General features: G+C 40.2%; 1 protein-coding gene and 1 long non-coding RNA gene across 4 annotated transcripts; both read right to left on the bottom strand.

The window, feature by feature from the left end:
- Nucleotides 1–1942: 1942 nt before the first annotated feature.
- LOC136791075 (ubiquitin carboxyl-terminal hydrolase 42-like) lies at nucleotides 1943–15742 on the bottom strand. Of its 3 annotated transcripts, XR_010832318.1 has the most exons (18): nucleotides 14784–15742; nucleotides 13695–13956; nucleotides 12787–12987; nucleotides 11592–11702; nucleotides 11329–11431; nucleotides 11098–11165; nucleotides 10871–10941; nucleotides 10254–10336; nucleotides 8913–9024; nucleotides 8412–8552; nucleotides 8118–8218; nucleotides 7516–7657; nucleotides 6555–6836; nucleotides 5670–5764; nucleotides 5187–5341; nucleotides 3460–3742; nucleotides 2887–3136; nucleotides 1943–2726 (listed from the first exon to the last, which is right to left on the bottom strand). XR_010832318.1 is itself a non-coding variant. In XM_066999361.1 (17 exons), exons 1-16 carry the CDS (start codon nucleotides 15522–15524, stop codon nucleotides 4285–4287), a joined length of 3498 nt encoding a protein of 1165 aa, XP_066855462.1. In that variant the 5' UTR covers nucleotides 15525–15731; the 3' UTR covers nucleotides 3600–3742; nucleotides 4241–4284. The 3 variants fall into 3 exon arrangements, 2 of the variants coding, with proteins under 2 accessions (XP_066855462.1, XP_066855461.1); XM_066999361.1 differs by lacking the exons at nucleotides 1943–2726; nucleotides 2887–3136 and adding an exon at nucleotides 4241–5114 and having other exon boundaries at nucleotides 3600–3742; nucleotides 14784–15731; XM_066999360.1 differs by lacking the exons at nucleotides 1943–2726; nucleotides 2887–3136 and having other exon boundaries at nucleotides 3600–3742; nucleotides 4241–5341; nucleotides 14784–15732.
- A 2900-nt stretch (nucleotides 15743–18642) lies between these two features.
- Nucleotides 18643–24283, bottom strand: LOC136791095 (uncharacterized). Its single transcript, XR_010832337.1, has 4 exons — nucleotides 23345–24283; nucleotides 21850–21892; nucleotides 20144–20272; nucleotides 18643–19251 (listed from the first exon to the last, which is right to left on the bottom strand). It is a non-coding gene; the product is annotated as an uncharacterized lncRNA (long non-coding RNA).
- Between the last annotated feature and the right edge of the window lie 156 nt (nucleotides 24284–24439).

Raw genomic sequence — 24439 nt, forward strand, 5'->3', positions numbered from 1 at the left:
AACAGTCTTCCTACTATGACTATCACTTTCAGAGCAATAATTCATTCTTACACCACAGATGGCCTTCATTTCTCTCCTTCTCTAAATTAGCCAGCTACAGATAACACATATACAGCAATTTACACAAGTGCTGCAGTTTAAGGCCAAGCAACAAAAGATAATAAATGACAGAGAATTTCAGGTTAGACAGAACTGAATTAGAGAAATAATCATCTTTTCCTGGGAGAGAAAGAAAAACACTTGCAAAAAGAAAAGTATCAATAACAGGAGAGTAAATCTCTTCTGAACACATTTGAATACTTGTTATTACCTGATATAAAAAAGTAAGTAAGCTTGCTGACCAAGAACTCTTTTAATGTCAGTACGGACTACTTTTGCATCATTCATCTGATACCAAAGTCCATTACCAGCCTGCAAATAAAGACAACGATATCTTCAGATGAATTGCATGTTTTCCAAATGAAATCACAGATAGCAATAAAATACACACGTGTCAAATAAACATATAATGAAATCTTTTTCCCTAGAAACAGTACTACTAGTAACACTTGAACTGGTTTGCCAGCACAACCTTTACCCTGTTAGAAATGATGTTGACTTCTACCTTTATGTAGCATACATAGTGTCCTGAGCGACAGTTGATACCATGATGCACCAGCACCGCATATAAGGCATAGATGAGTGGTTCTCCACTTGATTGAGACATGTAGGCTCGGAGGTCCAAATACTCAGGATATTTTACTTCCTAAAGAGAGACCAAGAAGATAGAAAAATTATATCAGAGTACTTCGCGGACTAGCCAGAGAAAAACACTTCCAAAAAACAGAGACTGGAATTATATGAATATATCTCTTGATTCACTAAAAATAAGTCTTCCCATAAGCAACGTTTAATACTAGAAGTTGCAGACAACTGTTTTCTGATGAATTAGCCTTCTCAGAGGAAAGTATATGCTTCTTGTCAAGCAGGAACTTTACTGATATTAAGAGAAAGAATAAGCCGTAGTCGTTAGTCTACAATTATTGTCTGAAAATATTAACAACTTTCAGCTTTGGGGGATGTCCCATTACATGATGACAAAGTTGCATTACAGCGGGAAATATACCTTGTTGATCTTTCCACCTGTGAAATCTGCAAATCTTTTCAGTGATATTGTGAGAACGTTGGAAGAACGGTGTATGGTAAATCTCTTGGATGCAGGAACCATCTTTTTACACCTTAAAAACAAGCAGAGACAAGTGTTTGAAAGCATCTTCTTTTTCGCCCCCAAAACAAACTCCTTTTAATGTCTCACGCATGCTTATGCTATTTGAATGATATTTACTTGCATCATGTGTTTGGTTTTTTCTTTTCATAAACCCATGCACTGCATGTCACGTTTGTTAATACAGAGAAGAAGGTAAGTTTTACCAACAACTCAGAGCATAGCGGGAACAGGAATCTCTCACGAAAGCGTATTACCAGGGAGTTATAAAATATAAACAAAAAATAGTAAAAATGAGTTATATATAAGACTAATAACAGTTATCAGCAATGGAAAAAGTACTGTACATGTGCAAGGCCTTTCCTTTTAAGCTCACAAAAAGACGGAAAATTCTGGCTTTAAGTGTGACTGAACCGATCACACCTCAAAGAGCACATTAAGGAAGGACCATGCAATTCAGATGTGAGGTGCTATTACAGTTCTTTCTCTTCCTCAGACATCACTTATGAGAATCCTGAATACGCTGCATGTTGCTTTCTAGGATCCGCAGGCCAAGACGAACCTGGGATTAAATTGCTTTAATAACCTATTGGACGCTCTTGATTCGACACCCTAATTTCCTTAGTATCCAACAACAAGAAGTGGATACTGCATTTTTCATTTAGAGGGGTCAGGCATGAATTCTACAGAACTGAGCCGGGCACTCTGTGCTTTTCTGAGGGGATGTTTGACTAACAGCTTGTTTTGCCAAACCATCTTATGCAAATGTTCAATTGTTTCTCACATACGTAGAAACATCTTACATATTGATCAGCACAGAGAGCGCCTGAACTCAACAGGCTTTCCCTGTGCACGGGTTAGGCTTAAGGGAGCTCATTTCGGACATTAGTCCACATCGACAGGTTTCACAGTTCAAGAGCTGTGCAAGACGCTGTTTAGTGAGCCAGCACAGGCTGCTAACATTCATTACCACAGAGCCAGCTCACATTCCCTGACACTCAATCTAACTTTGTTTCACAGTGAACGCTAGGACCTGCAGCAACCTGCTGCTGCCTTCCACTCCAAATCATTCTCCACAGCTCCTTGCTTCAGCTCACCACTACTTACTGGGCATGTCTTTTCACTTCTGCCAATATGAATATTTCAGCATGCAGCTACACGCCTAGGAAGCTTGACAAGCCATGGTGCAGACAATGCTACGAGAAAAGTCCAATATCAGCTAATAGCCACTCTTCTTAGATTTCCAAAACAGATGTAACGTTTTCAAGTTTGGGATTATTTCCGTGCACCAGTTGTTTAAACAAAATGAAGCAACAACAACAACAACGAAGCTGCGTCTCCTTATTTCTAAATGAAGTTAAAAGATAACTTATGCTCTAAGTCATGCAATACATAAAACTAATATCTAGCATTAAGACATAATTAGTTAATAATCTCACTCGCTACATTTGTAGCAATTCTCTCCATCCAGCTCTTCAGGTTTCACAAATAGTTCTAGAGCTCTGGTAACAGATGAAACCGCCTAGAGGAGCGAGAGAGAAGAGCGTAAAGTCACTGTAAATTCAAAATTCCAGAGACGCACTAGGAGTTTATAAGAGAACCTGACTAATACATACTTAAGCGATCTACTATGAGCACTGTCAAGAAGGAGGCAGAAAGAGCATGCTCAGCGTTTACCTCACCTGGAAGTCATTTTACTTTGAAACAAATCATTTTCCAGTAACGCAGACAGCATCTATAGTGTGCTTTGTCATCAATACTGGCAACAAATCCAGCAGTCTAACAATTAGATGTATATTGAGGTAGAACAACAAAGAAGTTTTGACAGTATCATAATTTGTGCAGACATAAAATTCTTTCCGCTTAAACCCAATGCAAATTTGGAGACTCTTTACATGGCTTCCATCAGCGCATTCCTCTATATTCTTAAACCTATAATAGCAGGGAAAAAAAGAAAAAGACAAAAAAAAAAAAACAAAAAGGAGAAAAAAAGCAGGATTTTTACATAGTACATATTTTTACATATTACATAGTTTACATATCCCTCCACATGCTGTTCTGAATAATAGCCAAAATATTCATAGCCACTGTATTTGTTCTCCCCACACAGCTGAAAAAACAACATTTGAAACATATTTTTCAAAACATATTTTAATATCCAGCAGACTGTTCAGTCATCAAGCATTTAAAGACTGTTTTAGATAATCTCTAGATTAATCTAAAAGGAATCCCATAAACATGCTGCAGCCGCTTACCTTTAATATACTCGCTGGATGCGATGTTTCTTCCTTTCACCTGCACTGGAAGGCTTCCCTTCCTTGTGAGGTTGTTTACTGCCCTCACTTCTGCATTGCTCTCATAAAGAGCCATCTGGAGGATGGGATTCTTCCTTCTTCTCCCGGGTTTTCTTCTGGAAACGAGGATCTAAGTGTTCCAAGAAGCCTTTCACTTTCCTGATGTTTCTCCTTTTTCTTCTTTTTGTTACGCTTGCGATTGGCATTGTCAAAGTGGAGCGCAGAGAAATACAAATCATAAAGTCTGAAAGAAACATGCAAGTTAAAAAGAGAAAAAAAGATGTGGCACTTGTTGCATACAGGAAACTTTATTTATTTTACCACAGGCGATGATTTGCCGCATGTCAGCTATTTTGTGGTACTTTGTGCACATGTAACTTCCTTTAGATGCAGCAAACTTAAGCCCTCAGATTGAAGGACCATAGGTCCTGGTTGGTACACAGATCATTAACAATGGTTAGCTCTGGAATATGTGCAAGTAAAAAAAAAAAAATATTTTAACCTAATCCAGAATGGTGTGCAGATGTGATTCGAACTACGTGGTCCAAAGCTAGTGCTCTGACACAATTCAGCAATACCTTTCCTGTCTTCACTGATCAACCTAATGATCCCCAGTCATGATCCCCAGCCAGATTATGCTATCTAAATAACTCAGAAACTATGAAAAAAAAAACAAAACATGAGAAGCACCCAGAAAAGAATTAGGAAAAAAAATGCTGATTAGGCTGGAATCCCTGCTTACTTGGAATCCTTCTCTCCCTGTTTATCTTCAGACTTCTTTTTCTTCTAGAACTTCTTATATTTTTTCATGTTTTCACCACCTAAAACCTCCTTTTCTACCTTTCTGCGTTGCCTTTCTATTTCACTTTCACTACCTTCTGCACGAGTATATTGTCTTTTTCTGTTTCCTTCTTTTGCCTTTTTCTGGCGACAGTTCTCCAAATGAGCTGACACAGGTGGAAGTGCATGTCTCTCACGCGAATGTTTTCCAGAATGTTGCTGAGCTACTGAGCAACGATGTGAGTCTGCTCTGGGTGTGCTAAAGTGATGTACATCTTCCTCTCTCAAGAGGGAACCGTGAGGCCATCTGCTTTTGTAATGATAACGCTTATGTGACCTGCTGGAGTAAGTCTGAGTCAATTTGTCAAAGTCTTTATCACCGTGAGAGAACTTTCTCTCTCTACTGTCTCCTGCTGCATGAGGTGAATAGTAATCCTTGTAATAGCTACATTTTTCCCATTTCCGTGGTTCATCTTGATAGTATCTTTCTCTGCTCCAACTTCTTTCCCCTTTGGAATGGTAATATCTAGCGCTATCTTGTTCTGATCTTCCTCTGCTTCGAGATCTGTACTTTGAATATTTTACTGGTCTTCTGCCATTATCAGGGCTGTTCCTTTCACTATGGGAAGATCTGTACCTGCTTCCCTCCCAATACTCCTGCTTGTGACGCTTTTGCTTAACAACTTCCACACTCCGAGAGCACCTTCTCTTGATGGAATGACCATCTTTTTGACTCTCCTTCTCTTCAGTAGGAGAATGTTCCCTCTTTCTCTGGTAACGCTCTTTGTCAGATTTTTTAGTCTCGTCCTTTGTATCTTGGCATCTATCTGTAACAGCTAAGGAGGAAAGGTTTTTAGAACTACATTCACTGTCAGACTTTAGAGGGGAAGTTTGCCGCAATTTCTCACCAGTCTCAGAAGACTCTTTGATGTAGAAAACATTTTCTTCTGAAATCAGTTCATGTTCTTTTGATCTTCTTGGTTTCTCCTTGTCTCCACGGTCATCACATTGGTACTGTTCAAGGTATTCATCATTCTCAGTAGATTTCGGAGGTCCCGGGACACTGCACAAAATAAAAACACGTTTCCGTCTCCCTCCACCTGCTGCTCTGAGAAAAAAGGGGTGGGGGCGACGGGGGAACAGCCAATGTTTCTCCAGATAATGGAGAAAAACGGAAAAACATTCTATGAAGAAACACAAGTTCTCCGCGAGGCACCAGCCTGCATCAGAGTGCTATGCACAGTGTCGATCATTAGTTCTGTTCGCAACACTGGCCATACAGTACGGAATTCTACTGATTTAAATCCTTCCATTAAATAGTATTAGTAGACAGATAAAACCGCAATGAACTTCCATAAAATCTTGTCTTAATCAGACTGTGCTCATTTTACCTTATTTCCTCTGACAAGCTGTTCAGCTGGCTGGCCGTGAGGGATTCCATGATGACTTCTCGAGGGACTGGAGGCATAGCTCCAGGCATCTGCAACTAAAACGCACAAGTCAGCAGACAGAAAAAATACCATTTGTGCTGAGGACTAGTCTTCTCAGAATTTCTACATTAAATGCTAAGCAAGATCGCTTTGTGTTGTATGCATTATCTACACTTCAAAGATAACGCCAACTCACCTCCCAAAATCTACTTTATGAAACTTAAGAATTTTTATCTCAGCTCAGCTTAAGCTGACAAGTTCTAATGTCAGCTCAGCTCTGCAAATTCTAATGGCATAGTATCACAAAGGGTTACGATCAAATTTGTGCTGTGTTTTCTCAGCATTTCGCCTGAATTAGGAACATGATAAACACTCCCGAATACATCGTGGGTGAGAAATTCTCGATGGAGCAAACTACTATGTTTCAAGCAATCCGTTTGTTTTAGAAAAGAACATCTCACAAGGTTTAACAGGTTCAACTTGGCAAGTGGAATCATCAAGTTTCAGTCCGTTTTCTTTAGATTCATGAACTAAACTAATAGCACCATTCAGTGAATCAGTGTTTGGCAGCTCATGCTGGGATCTTCCTTCATCAGCATTCTGACAGGAAGAATGGGAATTCTGCAATGTACGGACTACCTTTCCAACCAAAATTCCACATTGCATTGCAATTCCTTTTAAATAAGCCCTTTGACTCCTCCTCAGATTTTCCTGAAGATTCTGCACCGTAAGGGACTGTGTTATCAGAGCTGAGTTTAGGATTTCCATTCACCTTTGGCTCCACAAAAATTTCAGCAGAAACTTTTTTTTTTTTTTTTGTATTTGTATTTGCTTCATTTGCTTTACCGAATTTGTGATTGTGGATGAAGGAACAGCCTTGTAGAGATCTTCATCCTCCACAGCACTGCTAAGACAGTCAGGCTGTGACACAGTCTGACGAGCAGGCAATTTATTGTGAATACTGATGGTGATCTTCTGGTTTTTTGACGTATCAGTAATTGAAGGCCTGGTAATCGCCTGTTCTTGAACACAGGCCATTGGTGGTGCTGAAGATGGCCTTTTTAGGGTGACACCAGTGGTATTTGCATCCTCTTTTATGGATCCATTTCCATTTAAACGACTTGAATTCTGTATTTAAAAAGAAGAAATTGCAAGACGGGTTAATGGAAACACTCCATTTAACATTTTTAAACATGTCATTCTCCTACTAAGTATTTCTACAAATGGTCTTAACACCTAAAAAGCAAAAAACACTGCCCTTAAAAGATAAATGCAAGTCCCATAAGTGTATTTAATTCCTGCTTTTGGTTTACTGCATATTGATATCAAATTAACATCATTTTTGAAAACCATCCAAACAACTTAACATTGCCTAAAGCTATTCCCAAATATATTTAGTTTCCCCTTTAAACATACCCCAAAAAGCCTGGAATAATTGTTCTGGTGCTCAGGAATAAGACAATTTGGTTTCCCTGTCTTAGCTAAAGTGACGTCGATAGGAAAAACAAGTCCTCTTTTAAATGATTCGAGGATTAGTACACTCTACTTAAATTGTCAAAGAGCGTAGCTCTCTGTGCTTTACAAAGCTGTCTAGGAGGTATAAACAATGGAGTCGCATGGCTGCGCAATTCAGCAGTAACCACTGTTTGAATGACTCTGGCTGTAGCATGAGGGCTGTGAAGACAGCTGCAGCGTGGGAAGGAAAACAAAACAAAGATGCCAAAAACCAAACAAAAAACCCCACACCAAACCCCAAACCCACTGTCCGTTTGGTGCCATTATCTGCCCTCCCGCTTCCCTAAATTACCTTAATCATATGAGGAGGAAGTCGTGGTCCCAGAAATCCAGCCTGCTTACTGTTAGCCCCCCGCTGACCAGGGGGGAATGAACAGGGATAAGACGGTGCTGCTAAGTAAAAAGCACGTTCTCCGAGCGTCAAATCATAGCGCCTTCAGAAAAGAGCAGTGATCTCAGTTTAGTTTTTCTTTCGGCCTACTCTTGGATTAAATCCCATCCTATAATTTTATAGGAACAGTTCATATGATATGGAAGCCTTCTCTACAGAAGACTTAGCCAAGACTACAAACTGAAAAGTAGGTAACAGTCTTCCTACTATGACTATCACTTTCAGAGCAATAATTCATTCTTACACCACAGATGGCCTTCATTTCTCTCCTTCTCTAAATTAGCCAGCTACAGATAACACATATACAGCAATTTACACAAGTGCTGCAGTTTAAGGCCAAGCAACAAAAGATAATAAATGACAGAGAATTTCAGGTTAGACAGAACTGAATTAGAGAAATAATCATCTTTTCCTGGGAGAGAAAGAAAAACACTTGCAAAAAGAAAAGTATCAATAACAGGAGAGTAAATCTCTTCTGAACACATTTGAATACTTGTTATTACCTGATATAAAAAAGTAAGTAAGCTTGCTGACCAAGAACTCTTTTAATGTCAGTACGGACTACTTTTGCATCATTCATCTGATACCAAAGTCCATTACCAGCCTGCAAATAAAGACAACGATATCTTCAGATGAATTGCATGTTTTCCAAATGAAATCACAGATAGCAATAAAATACACACGTGTCAAATAAACATATAATGAAATCTTTTTCCCTAGAAACAGTACTACTAGTAACACTTGAACTGGTTTGCCAGCACAACCTTTACCCTGTTAGAAATGATGTTGACTTCTACCTTTATGTAGCATACATAGTGTCCTGAGCGACAGTTGATACCATGATGCACCAGCACCGCATATAAGGCATAGATGAGTGGTTCTCCACTTGATTGAGACATGTAGGCTCGGAGGTCCAAATACTCAGGATATTTTACTTCCTAAAGAGAGACCAAGAAGATAGAAAAATTATATCAGAGTACTTCGCGGACTAGCCAGAGAAAAACACTTCCAAAAAACAGAGACTGGAATTATATGAATATATCTCTTGATTCACTAAAAATAAGTCTTCCCATAAGCAACGTTTAATACTAGAAGTTGCAGACAACTGTTTTCTGATGAATTAGCCTTCTCAGAGGAAAGTATATGCTTCTTGTCAAGCAGGAACTTTACTGATATTAAGAGAAAGAATAAGTCGTAGTCGTTAGTCTACAATTATTGTCTGAAAATATTAACAACTTTCAGCTTTGGGGGATGTCCCATTACATGATGACAAAGTTGCATTACAGCGGGAAATATACCTTGTTGATCTTTCCACCTGTGAAATCTGCAAATCTTTTCAGTGATATTGTGAGAACGTTGGAAGAACGGTGTATGGTAAATCTCTTGGATGCAGGAACCATCTTTTTACACCTTAAAAACAAGCAGAGACAAGTGTTTGAAAGCATCTTCTTTTTCGCCCCCAAAACAAACTCCTTTTAATGTCTCACGCATGCTTATGCTATTTGAATGATATTTACTTGCATCATGTGTTTGGTTTTTTCTTTTCATAAACCCATGCACTGCATGTCACGTTTGTTAATACAGAGAAGAAGGTAAGTTTTACCAACAACTCAGAGCATAGCGGGAACAGGAATCTCTCACGAAAGCGTATTACCAGGGAGTTATAAAATATAAACAAAAAATAGTAAAAATGAGTTATATATAAGACTAATAACAGTTATCAGCAATGGAAAAAGTACTGTACATGTGCAAGGCCTTTCCTTTTAAGCTCACAAAAAGACGGAAAATTCTGGCTTTAAGTGTGACTGAACCGATCACACCTCAAAGAGCACATTAAGGAAGGACCATGCAATTCAGATGTGAGGTGCTATTACAGTTCTTTCTCTTCCTCAGACATCACTTATGAGAATCCTGAATACGCTGCATGTTGCTTTCTAGGATCCGCAGGCCAAGACGAACCTGGGATTAAATTGCTTTAATAACCTATTGGACGCTCTTGATTCGACACCCTAATTTCCTTAGTATCCAACAACAAGAAGTGGATACTGCATTTTTCATTTAGAGGGGTCAGGCATGAATTCTACAGAACTGAGCCGGGCACTCTGTGCTTTTCTGAGGGGATGTTTGACTAACAACTTGTTTTGCCAAACCATCTTATGCAAATGTTCAATTGTTTCTCACATACGTAGAAACATCTTACATATTGATCAGCACAGAGAGCGCCTGAACTCAACAGGCTTTCCCTGTGCACGGGTTAGGCTTAAGGGAGCTCATTTCGGACATTAGTCCACATCGACAGGTTTCACAGTTCAAGAGCTGTGCAAGACGCTGTTTAGTGAGCCAGCACAGGCTGCTAACATTCATTACCACAGAGCCAGCTCACATTCCCTGACACTCAATCTAACTTTGTTTCACAGTGAACGCTAGGACCTGTAGGAACCTGCTGCTGCCTTCCACTCCAAATCATTCTCCATAGCTCCTTGCTTCAGCTCACCACTACTAGAAAATGAAGCAACAACAACAACAACAAAGCTGCGTCTCCTTATTTCTAAATGAAGTTAAAGGATAACTTACGCTCTAAGTCATGTAATATATAAAACTAATATCTAGTATTAAGACATAATTAGTAATAATCTTACTCGCTACATTTATAGCAATTCTCTCCATCCAGCTCTTCAGGTTTCACAAATAGTTCTAGAGCTCTGGTAACAGATGAAACCGCCTAGAGGAGCGAGAGAGAAGAGCGTAAAGTCACTGTAAATTCAAAATTCCAGAGACGCACTAGGAGTTTATAAGAGAACCTGACTAACACATACTTAAGCGATCTACTATGAGCACTGTCAAGAAGGAGGCAGAAAGAGCATGCTCAGCGTTTACCTCACCTGGAAGTCATTTTACTTTGAAACAAATCATTTTCCAGTAACGCAGACAGCATCTATAGTGTGCTTTGTCATCAATACTGGCAACAAATCCAACAGTCTAACAATTAGACGTATATTGAGGTAGAACAACAAAGAAGTGTGACAGTATTATACTTTGCGCAGCAATAAAATTCTTTCCCCTTAAACCCAATGCAGACGTGGAGACTATTTACAGGGGTTCCACAGAAGGACAAAGTCCAATCCACTTTCTAACCACCACCAAGCTCTTATATTTTAACATTGTACGTGGTTTGGTTTTTTAAGTTAAACAAGTTTAATTTAGAAAGTTATACATGTACTTAAACATCATGAATTATATTTACAAAACCTCCTACCTTTACATCCAAAGTGATATCAAGAAATGCCTCATACGTATCCGAAACTGCTTTGCAATTCAAGCACTTCACTGGAAGCAAAATATAAATGCTTAACAACACGTGAAGGAGACTAACTGTCCACATTCAAGTTGTCGATAGATACTACTTCAGACAAACTACAGACTGCTTTACTACCGACAAAAGACACAGATCAGTTCTAAGGACAGGAATATTTTTAAAAGTACCTCTTGATCTTAGAAATCCTCCAAATATTTGATGAATGATGGTGGTAGCTTGAGAAGATCTGTCCAATCTGGAAATAAATTATAATCAGACCTCAGAAGATTTAAGGCACACAGTTAACTCTTCAAAGAGTTTTATGAAAACCAAGGATGACCTAGACTTTCAGTTTTGATAGTAAATAAAGGCCTAAAAGGTGCTAGAGAACGTATAAAAGTGAATTTGTTTATGCTTACTTGGTGCTTCCATTCAAGCACGCTTCCTGCATAGCATCAACAGTATAGCGCAAGAACTCGTGTGCGTCTTCTTGACTGCCAAAACGGAAATGTTGTCCTATTCCTAAATAAGAAGATGATAGTATTCACCTCATTTAAAAATGAAGTAATTCTCCTGTTTCTAAAATCTCTCTTCTTTACAGTGTTAAAACCATTTATACACATCAAATAATTATTTGAAGATTACAAGATGCTGAAAAAGAAACACATCTGAAGCCACTTACGACTGAGATTATTGATAACACGCGTAGGCTCGATGGCATCAACAGTGCAACGCAGGGCCTGGTTAATGTGAGTCTCCATCGTGCACATCATGCAAAAATCTTGTTCACGACCTGAAGAGTGAAAGAAGAAAGCATCCCAGTCTAGCGAAACAGACATAACTACAAACAAACATATAAGTAACATTTAAACTATAGATACAATATCCACTCTCCTTGTCCCAACAGTCTCCTAACATTTCATTTCACACAACTTTATAGAATAAAAATATCCATTAAGCCTGTATTCAAGTGCATTTTGTGATGAGAAATCTAAAAGACTACTGCAAAGTCACGTTTGTAAAGGCTGACAGGAATGTGAACTCCACAGGTTGCAAAATGTATGAGGAAAGAATATTTGACCTTGATGATACAGCATTAAGAGAACGTGGGTTATTTTCAGCACAGTGCTGTCAGGTGAGCTTCATGATACAGAGCTACGAGTCCTTTGGGAAAAAGGAAAAATTACAGTAATGTATGTAATAGTACTTCTGCCCTCCTTTTTTCAACAGGATTCTTAACTGAAACGATTTCTATATACAGGAAGAAAACAGTTAAATTTCTAGGTATCGATACAAAGATACCAGCCTAAAAAGCATACAGGTTTAGTACAACATTTACTTTATAGTACAACATTTTATTTAGGACAAAATCAGTCTAGATTTTAATACAGTCCCACAAAAAAATCTAGTCGTGTTCATAACAGCTCATATTGCTTTCTAGGTTTTTTTGTTTTTTTTTTTTTTAATTGGTTCAACAACGAACAGACCATTTATTGTAGTGCATTATGGAACCTCGGCTGTGCAGACTAAAGACCTATGATGCCAACATCCTAAATTTTATTGCCTTTCTAGCAGCAGGAAGCCCAAATAGCCCAAATGCCAAATGTTCATTAAATGCATTACTGTCCAATGCACTTCATTATTCCCATGAAGCAAGAAAAGATCCTTTTAAAAAAACAAACAAACAAACAAACAAAAAAAACACATGGTGCATTAAACGCACTCCATATGCTATTCCGAGCCCACTGCTAATACAATGCTCAAAGCCAGCGTCTACAGGTAAAATCAGGCAAGTAAGTTTGTCTCACAGAATCACTGCTGTTCTTTCACCTTCACAGCTATCCAACAGATTTAAAATACTGTTAGAAAGTACTCACATGACTGGCTGTGCTCAAGAGAAAGCATGTAATTGGCAAGTGGGGGGGTGTAGGTCAAACACTGTAGAGTAGCATTAAGAAAACACGTGTTGCCAAGATTGTACAGGCCAACTCCAACACTTTGTGTTTCTTGCCAATCCATACGTATCTTCTCAGGTGGAAAAAGAATCCTTTGTGGCGGAGCAATTCCATCATTAACAACTGCAAGAAAGTTATATTTAAAAAGAGATTTTGTTTGTTTGTTTCTAAGAAAGGTATTAAGTATATATAGGTATAGTGAATATATAAAGTATATATAGGCATAGTAAAAATACTATTCTGCGGGAGCACCTAGAGGAACTAGCTACAATCCAAAACAGAAAAACTTATTGCAGACACCTTTAATACCGCCATCTTCAAATTGGCTGGTCAACACAACGTTTTGGGAAAAAAAAGTTTAGTCGACCATTTTAATTTCTTCCTTATTATATGCTTTTTTCCTTATTATAACTTCAACCACAAACTTAGACTTGAAATTATATGGTAATAAATGCAAGGACAATGTAAAAACAAATAACTAGGAATGACGGTACCCCTACAAATATCAGATCTTTTCCTGAGCAATCTTAACATTCAAAAACCTGTGAATAATGGAACCTGTGAATAGCAACAATCAAACACTTTTCTTTGCAAAACAGAAAAGATATGGATGAATCAGTGCATTACAAAATGCTCCCCACATTTCTCTGTCGACTGTAAATATATCAAAATTAATTTCTGTAACGTCAGTCACTTCAGTTGCCTTAGGAGAATCGCTTTGGAAGTCTTTATTCACAGTAGTCCTGTTCTCTATCAGTGCAACAAGCAAGAACTACCACTTTCTACTTTTGTTTTGAAGAAAACGGAGGCAGGATAAAGCGCACACTTACTTAGATCTCTTTGGGCAAAAGGCTTAGATTTTTCAGAGGATCTACAATAAATAGCACCTCCACATCCTTGGGCCACAGAGACTTGGCTTGAATCTTCTGCAGGTGGTATCCGGCCCCAGTTTGCGGTGCGTGACATCAGTTTTTTAGTACTCGGTTTCTTGGATTTGCCAGACCGCCTTGAAGATGGCTTTTTAGACTTTGAAGATTTGGGCTTGTTAACTATGGTCATTGTTCTCATCTGCGACAGAGACAAATGTTCTGGCTGACGTAAGAATACCAAGAAGCATTCCAAGAAGAAAAGAGTAGTAGAAGTCCTGTCACTTAATCTCAAAGAAACGGCCTTGAAGAACTAACTTGCTGGTATGAATGATTTAAAAGGAATCCCCAAACTAAACACACAAAGGAAAAATTTCCATCAAAACTCTATCAGTATTACTTTTAGCTTCTGCAGAACTAGTGGCTGATGCCATTTCTTTCACTTTCGTAGGATTTTAATCCATTACAACTCTGGAGTCTTTTTAATATAAAAATGCAAATGACATTCTCTGAGGGGAATCAGTTATTTATTGCATTTTTGGAGCTTTGCAATTATCTATTAATTATTACCTATTATCTAATAGATAATGGTTGCGATTTATATATAATTGTTGCTCACGCTAGTAATGGAGCACTATTACTTTACTGCCTGCGCTTTTCTGCTTCGTGTGCACAAAGGTACCTGCATTTCGCTGCTACTTTACTTCTGTCTTTCCTGGGCTCACCCCCTACCTCACTGTCTACTGCACCAGTCATGATGGCTTGGTTGTGATTCTATAATGAGCCTAGCTTTTGAATACACTTTTTCTGGGCGTCACTTTGTGATAGCAAGTTAATTTGTGAGGGCTTATCACCTATGACCTGCTTCTCAGTAGGTACACGTTTGGCCTCTGTTAAGCAGAGAGTCAATCACAGCTTAAGATTTTGTCCAAGATGCCATTCACGAAACTGAGTTTAACCTTGACAGAACTGAGTTTAACCTTTAAACCTGAAGCTCCGTTAAAGAATAAAGCAGCACCCAAGCCAGGAAATAGAAGTTAATCGTCACTTTACCCTGAAACGCACGTAAAGCCGGTGAGCTATTCTGTGCTGGCAGGATTGCTGCCGGGATGGCCGACGAGGCGGCGGGCACAGGGGGCCACAGGACCTGCTCCCCGGGGCCACAGGTCCTGTCACAGGGGGCTGCCGGGGGTCTCCAGGCGCCGGGAACAGCGGCAACAGCGGGGACAGAGGGGACAGCAGCGACAGCAGCCGCCACCTCAGCCGAGGCCGTCTCCACAACTGCCACAACGGCCTCGGAACGCCGCCCAACTCGGAGCTCCAGCGTGACGCCTTTTCAACCTGGCCGCGGTGCTCACGGCTAAAAGCAGAGCGTTTCCTCCGGCGTGTCTTTACTGTCGGTGCCGGACCGGCCCGCACCCCGAGCTCTCCCTGCCGGGACGGCTTTGCGGTTGGGGTTTCCCTCCCGCCGCCGCCGCGGGCAGGCCCCGCGCGCAAGCTGTCCGCGCTGGGGAGCGGCATGTCGCCCGCGGCGAGAGCCCGAGGGCGCGACACGAAAAAGCCCCGACACGAAAAAGCCCCGACGTGCGGGCGAGGCGGCGGGGAGACGGCTCTGAGGGAGCGGCCGCTTCGCCCCGCCGTCCTCCTCCCCTCCCGGGCCGCCCCGCCGAGCCCCGTGCGCCTCAGGTGCTGCCCTGAGAGGGCGCTCGGGCACTGGGACAGCTGCCCAGGGCAGTGGTCGTGGCACCGAGCCTGACGGGGGTCCAGAAGTGTTTGAACAATGCTCTCAGACATAGGCTCTGCTTTTGGGGTGGTCCTGTGTGGAGCCAGGAGTTGGACTCGCTCATTATTGTGAGCCCTTTCCACCTTGGGATGTTCTCTGATTCTAGGTCAGCAATCCATTATCTGATGAGAGGTGTGGAGTCATTCGAAGGGAAGAGAGACCAAAACACTTCTGGTTTCCAGAAGCGGGTATTTGGTAACCAAACCGATGATTCCTTTTCTTCTAGAGCGAGTAGCAGCAGGGATCCGCTTTACAATATGCTGGCAACAAGGAAACGAAGAATTGCAAACAAGACGTAGGACTTGAGCAGCAGCTTGTATACATGCATCAGCTTATAAATGAGCACACAGCTGAGCGATAATGCAAAAATTGGACAAACTAAGAGAAGACGTTAACTGTAAATTTTATAGGTATACACTTTACTATGACGTAAGAACTGGGCAAGACCTTTCAGGGAAAAGAGCTGTTGGCATGTAATTTGAAGTAAGCTTCAAATCCCAGAGGATGATTTTGTTGGAACTTTATTCAGCTGAAAACGTGGAAGCCTTGTTTCTGCTTGTGTTAGTTACAGCTCCAGTTTACTTTGGTTGGGAGGGAAGGCATTCCAGGCTAATGTGCTGTACCTGTTCCTTCAGCTCGTTGTCCATAAACGGAGGAGCAAATGAAATTCTTTGAATCTCCATTAAATGCAGCACTACAAAGCGGAGTAGAGGGCGATTTGGCACTTAATTTTTCTGTAAGCAGAAAACCCAACAGAATCTCCACAACAGTTTTCAAATCTTGTCCTGCAGTAAATGACCAGCTGAGTGAAGCTTGCATTTAGAGTATGTGCTCCTACGTTAGAGGGAAATAGCTTTTCCTCTTCAGAAGTGCAACTGAGTGGTGAACTGGCAGCTACGTAGGGAACTAGTTGTACCAAAGGGTTTGTGTTGAAGGCACAGAAAAATATGCAGGTCCCAACAGTAAAGGATTGTCTGTAGGCATCACACTGAGTACAGATGTTGTCCGCGAGTTCGTGCCCAGTGCACCGCGCCAATAAGCACCCAGAGTCGGAATGCACACCAAGGTCTTTTAATTACATAATTAATTACAGAACTCTGCAGAGTCAGGTACTTGGCTATCTTTCGCAAAGCAAGCACACCTCTGACTCGAATCACCGTCATTCATACACAGGAAACTTGTGAAAACTCTCTCTTTGGCTCCTTTTGATTGGTTATTACAGCTCACCTAACTTTTCTCTACTGAGCTTGCGCATTACAGAGGAACACCGGGGGGGGGGGGGGGGGGGGGGGGTGGTGGTACAGGAGGAGGGGGACACACACCGAATCCCACATTAGCAAGGATTATCATTTTGACAGGTGTGATTTCTAATGTGTTAATGACCCTTAATGAGCAAAAGGTTACTACAGGCCAGTCTGGAGCTGGTTTTCTCCTTCTTGTTTTTTCCCTTTTATCCCTTCTCTTCCTTGCTTCTGCTAGCTCAAGGCTACCTGTCTCTCTCCTTCCTTATTTTCTCAGCTAAAAGACTACACAAGCTACAGGCCTCCCTATTTTCTTCAAGGTTTCCTTGCTTTTCTCCCAGCTTTGGGACTACACAGGTGTGCTTTGATATTTGCCAGTATAGCTAAAACTCATGCCAGTCTGCTCACGCACAATAAGCAGTAAGAGTTAAGGACTGGTTTCATCTGCTTTTTACATAGTAACATCCTCCTTATGTTTTAGATATGCTGTAGTTAAAGCTTAAAGTAGTTCAAGTAGTTAAGTTAAAGGAGTAAAGTTACTCCTTGTGGAGTAATTGCCTTAAGTGACTAGGCATTATAAGCACCCCTCCATCCCAAAAGCTACCCGCCTCCAAGGGGCAACCACCCCTCACTGAGCACATCCTCTGAATTTCTCGGAGCCTGTACCTTTAAACGCAAGCGAGGTAATTTCTACCAATCACAACCAAGATACGCATGACTGGAGTCACTCAAGCTCCACCTAAAAGATAGAAAATAATATAAATTGGCTTAAGAGAAAGGGAATGTTGGGGAAGATACTGTCACGAAGGATACCTTCTGACATCAGTCGACAGGCTGAGCCTCTCACCCCTCCCCCCCCCCGCCCACTGGGATGCTGCGAGGTAAGATCTGAACGCTTGGTTATACCAGGCGTCTCCACGGAAACTTAGAAATCTCTAGCGTCTTTATGCTTTTTAACATCTTAATACCTAGGCCGTGTACCTGTGCATTTCATGCATGCTAGCTTGCTTTTGCAGACAGTGAATTTATCACTGGCAATCCAAAGGACCTGTGTATCTGTTGCCGTAATAAACTGCACTTAATTGCATTGTTCCTGGCCGTGACAGTTCTCCTTGAACGCGACTAGAGCGAGGGCGTGCTGCGTTGTTGGTGGATCCGTGGCCGTGATAGTTCAGTACCCTGAAGCCGACCGGACCCGTAACGGTCAATCGGCTACACCCCTTAATGCGACACTACTAAAGGAAGAAGATGACAGGGCTTGCATTAGGCACGAGTTGCATTAGGCTTTGCATGTGAAAACATCCCCAAATAATTTCACATGGATTTAACGTTTTTAAAGGGAAAAAAACAGGAAGGTGTAGTCTTTCTGTAAGCTACAGCCCTAGATAGTTAAGGCATCAGCATTCATTCCTTTGCTTGACAACAAACTATGAACATACAGAAGAGTTAAATATTTTCATTGCATTCTTAAAGGCGATTTTTCAGACTTGTGCTTTAGTTGTTGGAGTTGAAGAAATCGGTAGACGCCCTTACTTTTACGTTAAGACCAAAATCTTTATCTAAGATTGTGTTATCTAACACAACTAAACTCCCACCCCCACGTCTTTTTGGAACTTCTGAAAGATCTTTCTGCAGTCCCACTCTGATGGTCTTTCAGTTGTTGAACCTGAGCTGTGCCTACCGCACCAACGAATGCTTTCATGACACAGTATTTTGTCAAAGCAGTTTTGCTTCTTGGAGCTACAGAAGCAGCTCTGGCTACATGATAGGGAACTGTGCTGCACTGGCAAAAACAGACTTACTTACAGACTTAACACCACTTGCTAACTTGATCTATTTCAAATCTCATTTTAAAGAGCAATCAGTTTTGCGGTTCCTGTCTTACTAAGTTGCCTTGTTTTGCATGGAAGGTCAGCCTGTGAATGTTTTGCTTTATTGCATGCTTCAAAAAAAGGCTGAGAGGAAGAGACTGGAGGAACCTTTTCTATTCTATAGACTTTCCCCCACGAATGTGGAATTGCAGGCTACTTGGATGAATGTTCGAATGTAAGGGAGCAAGCCTCAGCCAAAGGAGGTAGAATCCTTGCTTAAGAGGAAGTAGCAGTGTGGGGACATCTTTGCTTAATGGGAGCCGTTTAAACTCTTCATAGAAACTCAATAAGCTCTACATCTTATGTTTGGAAAGCAGTATGGTTACGCAGCTGCTAACCTAATGACTTGAGTCTTCTGCTCTGCAACCACGTTTTGTTTTCAAGCAGTGCATACATCAGTTTAGGCTTTGGACAAGGAGATTTGTAATGCAAATAGTGATAAACCAGAATCAGTGCTACTGACGAGTGTAATGGTGAAATGCAGCAAATCAAGTGTTCCTGGAGAACTGTGAGATTACAAAACCAATAAGCCATGAAGCACTTTTTTTTTTTTTTTAATCAATTCTTATATGCTGAAATAACACCTTCAAGAAAATCTGTTTATCCAGCCAGGCGACGGTGTCTACCTGTAAGCACAAAGGAAACGCCTTGAGAGTTCGTTTGCTGTATTTGAAGTTCTTATACCCTGCAGAAATAATTATTTAGAGTAACATGTAACTGAGGAGATCGTAGCAGGAAGTATATTATTTCTAGCATTAAATTGCTGCCCCGTTGCCAGTGCAATCTAGGGAGAGAACTGTATATAATAGTTAAACTCCCCTGGACTGACTTAAATTTTAAAATATTCTGACAAAGTAAGCTCTAAATCACTTGACATTTTGAACAGTTTTAAACGGGTACAAAACCGAAGCTTTATAAACCAAGCAGCATTTATAATGCTTCATATATAAAAACAATGCCTATTTTTAAGATTTGTTACATATCTATGTAGATACGCTTGCTGGAAAAGCCAGGTCTGTTGTAGACCAAATGCTGCAGATTAAGACTTGTGGCTTACCAGTTCCATTTCTGTATTTTCTTGGAAAATGTTTCGAGTTAGAGTTTAAATATAAAATGTAAATACTGTACAGATATATATTGAAATAAGTATTTCTTGGTGTACACAGGTGATTTGCATGACAAATACTCTGTATCGATCATTGTTAAAAACGCAATGTTCTGTGTAAATCCACTGCGTATTAATCTTTTCATTTATCATCAAGAGCTGTTACTTAAGCCTGGACATTCTCAAAAATAAAGTGTGAAACTATATACCATTGTGTAGCTCCTCCTTTATCAAGAGTACATGCAAGATAATTGCTCCTTTTTTTTTTCTTTCTAGAGGATGATTCAATTTTATAGCATGGATTATAACCGCTCTTGCAAGTGACCTTCTTTTAAGCACAACAGTTTAAATGATCAGGTTACAGAGAAAACCCTTTCACTGCAAAATAGATTCAATAAAGACTTGTGGCTTACCAGTTTCATTTCAAAACCCAAGGTGTTGGGTTTGATGGAAAAATGGTTGGTTTGGATGGTAAAAAGGTCGTCCGTTTTGATGGTAGGTTTAGTCTGAGTATTGAAGGCTTCCATCAGTAAGCTCTGCATCTGAAAGACAAAGGGAAGAAATGTCATTCCCTGTTGTGATACTCAACATGGAACTGTCTGGCTCAGTGGTTTTCTTTCTAAAGAGAGAAGTCACAAGCCTGCACACAGCTTGATCTGCTCTCTGACTACAGGGCTGAACTGACTGGAGAAGGCAGCTTCCAAAGCCCTCCCATTAAACTGACTGCATTTCAGTTCCATGCTAAAATTGGTCAACTGTACAGAATATTAGGACAAAGCTACCTGTTTTGATAGCAAACGGTAGACCTTAGGTAAGTTGCATTCATTTGAAGGTTTGACTGGACGGCATCCTTGTTTTACTAGTGATCTTGTGGTCAAGCTGACCAAATCCTAGCCACAGAACAGAAGCGTTCAGAAACTGGCTAGAGAGAGCACTTATTAGAGAGAGCAGGAATTTAACTGCTTTAACGCTGCTCTTTCTCTCACGTATCTGGAATTTCCTTAAATCACAAATTATCACTAGCTATCCTTGTTAATTTATTCAAAGTAACATGAGTCCAGGTGAAAAGGCACACTCTAACAAGTCCTCAGTTGTTCCTAGTCTGCTCCTAGCTTACTTGAGAGGTTCAATACAGTAAGAAATAAATAAATAAATAAATAACCTGCTGAAGTGGCCTTTTTTCAGATTAGATTCCACCATTCAGAAAATCCTGCTTAAGAGATGTTTTTTCTTTTCTTTGAAAGACTGACCTTCCCCCACATGAAACTAATTAGTATCTTTAGGCTTGATGAAATACATGAATTCCTCAATTTACCAAAATTGCTTTGCACAGCCCTCCCATCCTGCTTATGTTGCAAGCAGCGTATCTAAGTGGGGTACTGTTGGGGTACATCTCTTTCACTCATGTAGCCCAGTGATCCCAATGCCCTGGACTTGTGTAATGTGTGCAAGACATTTACTTTCTCCCTATACTTTTGACTGGTTTAGAATAAGCGAGTTCGCCATCTGCTGGCCAGAGAATTCACCGAAGCCCAAAGAGCATTAGAGCAGACGCATTTTCTTCTGTGCTATTCCTGATTTATCAGCTAGAAGAGACACAGTTTAGTACAATCAGGATTCTTTTGACATTAGTAGCATAAAAAGTCTATTTTTGCAACACTGGTATTTGAAAGACCTCCGTTCAGTCCCTAATTTTGTTCTTGATAATGGGACAGATTGTATTAATGTTTGCAAGAATGTGTGAACAACCAGCCTCCCCTCCATGTCGTATTTTAAGATTAAAACTTGTGGTCGTCCCTGTCTCAAAACACAGTCATGCTTTGCAACAATCGCACTCCCTCTTTAGCTTGAAGGAACTTGTCAGTGCCAGAATCTACTGACTATGGCAATTTACTTCATCATCCAAACCGGGGCAGAATTTTTGAAAACCTCTAGCAAGATTTCACTTCTCCAAACATTATGTAGAAGACATTCAGCTGTAAAGCAAGAAGATGAAGTCCTTTGTTTCCTATGCCAGAATGACATTTTCAACACTGAACAGGATTGTCACCGACCGTTAACTGGTTGTTAAGTTGTGGCTAGGTATAAAATGTAGAAAATGTTTAAAAATAAAACTTGCCTTTGGATAGTGAACTGTCTTCTTCGGGGATTACTTCAGTTACCTGTAAGAGGAAAACAGATGATTTGGGGGGGTTGTTTGTTTTTAAGAACGGGTGCAGTCTTGCCAGTAATTTAGCTGGTATTTTTCAAAGTGACCTCTTAGAAACTTTACAGCACTGTTGAATCAACATGTCTCTAACCCTACAATTAAATAATGCTAAGAGATGCAGCAATTTATCTTCCTGCAAGTGCTTATTAAGATATCTGAGTAACTGCGACCGTGGCTTCATCACAGATATATATATATATATATTTAATACTACACACTTCTGCTCAGAAAGAAAATCACGGAAAATGTAAAATTTCATTTGAGATGCTGAATTTGTTGCAGTGTGAGATCTTCTTCATCACATGATTCTATTCGTAATTAAACCATATTATCTACTGAGAGACCAAGATTACGACAAGAACAGCACAGAGTTCAGCATGAAGCCGATCAGGAGCTCAAGTTTGTACTTATTTTTTTGTAAGGAGATGTACCAAGCTGGCTTTTTTATTGTTTCATCAGCACATTTCTAAGCCTATACGAGCAGGGGAAAAAAAAAAAAAACCAAAAAAAACCCAAGTAGAACAATTGCAGGGCTCCTCAGTTTACAGCATGAGGTCGCTTTTTCCAGGTGAAAAGCGGAGCCGTAAGTGGCAGTACACTAAAGCCCTGGCACGTGGAGATCCGAGAGGAGAGCTGTTTGGCCCTCCTTTTCACTCCTGGGAACCACATACCTCAAAACCCACAGACTATGGGATATATCTCAGAGAAATCTTGGGAAAGGAGAGCATGAAGAGCATGTTTGTAAATTTATTTCTCCCTGGGCTTCTTCTGCTTCTCCAAGAAATACTTGTTTGAATATAACTTTGGCAGCAGTACTTATGCTGTTTTGCACCTACCACATTTAAAACTCCTACAAAAAACTGAAAAGTTAGACTGAAAAGCATCTCTTTCCGTTCTACTTTGTAAAGCTGCATGTTTTCCTCATGCAAAACAACAGGGGAATGGAAGCTAGAAAAGGAAATGCTGAATGTAAAACAAAACAAAACAAACCTCAGCCCTCCAGGACAAAAGCCGATAACTAAGTGCTTTCTAACATGCTGATTAGGTTTCAAGAGGATACCGCTTTAAATAAGTGTAATTGTCTGTCCATAGGCAGAAGCTGAATAATGGCAGGATGAATATCTATACTTAATTTTTTGTTACTGTCTTCCTGTAGCACACAGGGACTTGTTACGTTTAGGGAAAATGCTAACCTAATGGAGGGTTTAAACCATAAGCTAGTTTGTTATACCAAAATGACTGAGAGAACAAAGCATAAAGTGTTTTCAGATTTCTAGTACACCTTGATTGCTATCCATTAAACTTAAGACAGGTTAAACAAAGCACAGGAAATAAGAGAACTCCTAGTCCCACAACTGGCAAATTGTGCGCACACTTTCCATTCCTGAGAAAATAATACACAAACCTGAAAAATGCATTTAACTGAGAAAACGAAGACATCCTTGTCCTATTGGAAGACTAAGGTGACAGCTCTTGGGCTCAGTGATTTTCAGATAAGCTCCAGTCTTCAACTTGCAGACACCAGTGACAGCTCCTTTTTTTGCATTGAAAGGGAAAATGTTTCAACAACACATTGAAAACATACTTAAGGGACAAGAAACAAAATCAAGACTGCAGTGAGAAGGAAAACAGAAAAACAATACTGGGAAAAAAAAAAAAGAGAAAAGAGAAAAGACCTTGGTCTTTGTATCGACCAACGAGATAAGCCTTACACATTTTTAAGTTTATTTTTGACGATTGATTGATGCGTTACCAGATATTAAGTACTAATCAAGAGCAAATATTAACACTAGTAAGAATAAATCCGATCCACCAGCCCTTATTCAAAAATACATCAATTTCTAATTTGGAGACAACGTCTCTCTGACAAGGAAGTAGAAAAGCTGTAAATACCGATATAGTTTCCTCTCCCGATGTTCCATATACATACCGACGCTGTTCCTACACCTACACTCTGAGCATAAATTTATGTTGACATGAGTATCGGGTGTTATTTCTCTCTCTGTTTGCCTTGAGAGACTCTCCTCCTGTCCACTGAAAAGTAAACTCAAGATTCCAGATCAGTTAAGACAGTTGCTAGCCCCCCATTCAGAGTTCTGCAGCAGCACTGTTCAGATTTTTCAGCAGTCTCTTTACAAAATGACCACTTATAAGTGTACAAAAACACTTATCACCTAGCTTCTCAGTAGGTACACGTTTGGCCTCTCTTAAGCAGAGAGTCAATCACAGCTTAAGATTTTATACAAGATCCCATTTTCAAGTTTGGGGTTATTTCAGAAAATCTTTTTGCCTAGAAACAGTACTACTAGTAACACTTGAACTGGTTTGCCAGCACAACCTTTTACCCTGTTAGAAATGATGTTGACTTCTACCTTCATGTAGCATACATAGTGTCCTGTGCGACAGTTGATTCCATGATGCACCAGCACCGCATATAAGGCGTAGAGGAGTGGTTCTCCACTTGACTGAGACATGTAGGCTCAGAGGTCCAAATACTCAG

Source organism: Anser cygnoides, chromosome 6 (genome assembly GCF_040182565.1).
Source record: "Anser cygnoides isolate HZ-2024a breed goose chromosome 6, Taihu_goose_T2T_genome, whole genome shotgun sequence".
NCBI classification, from domain to species: Eukaryota; Metazoa; Chordata; class Aves; order Anseriformes; family Anatidae; genus Anser; species Anser cygnoides.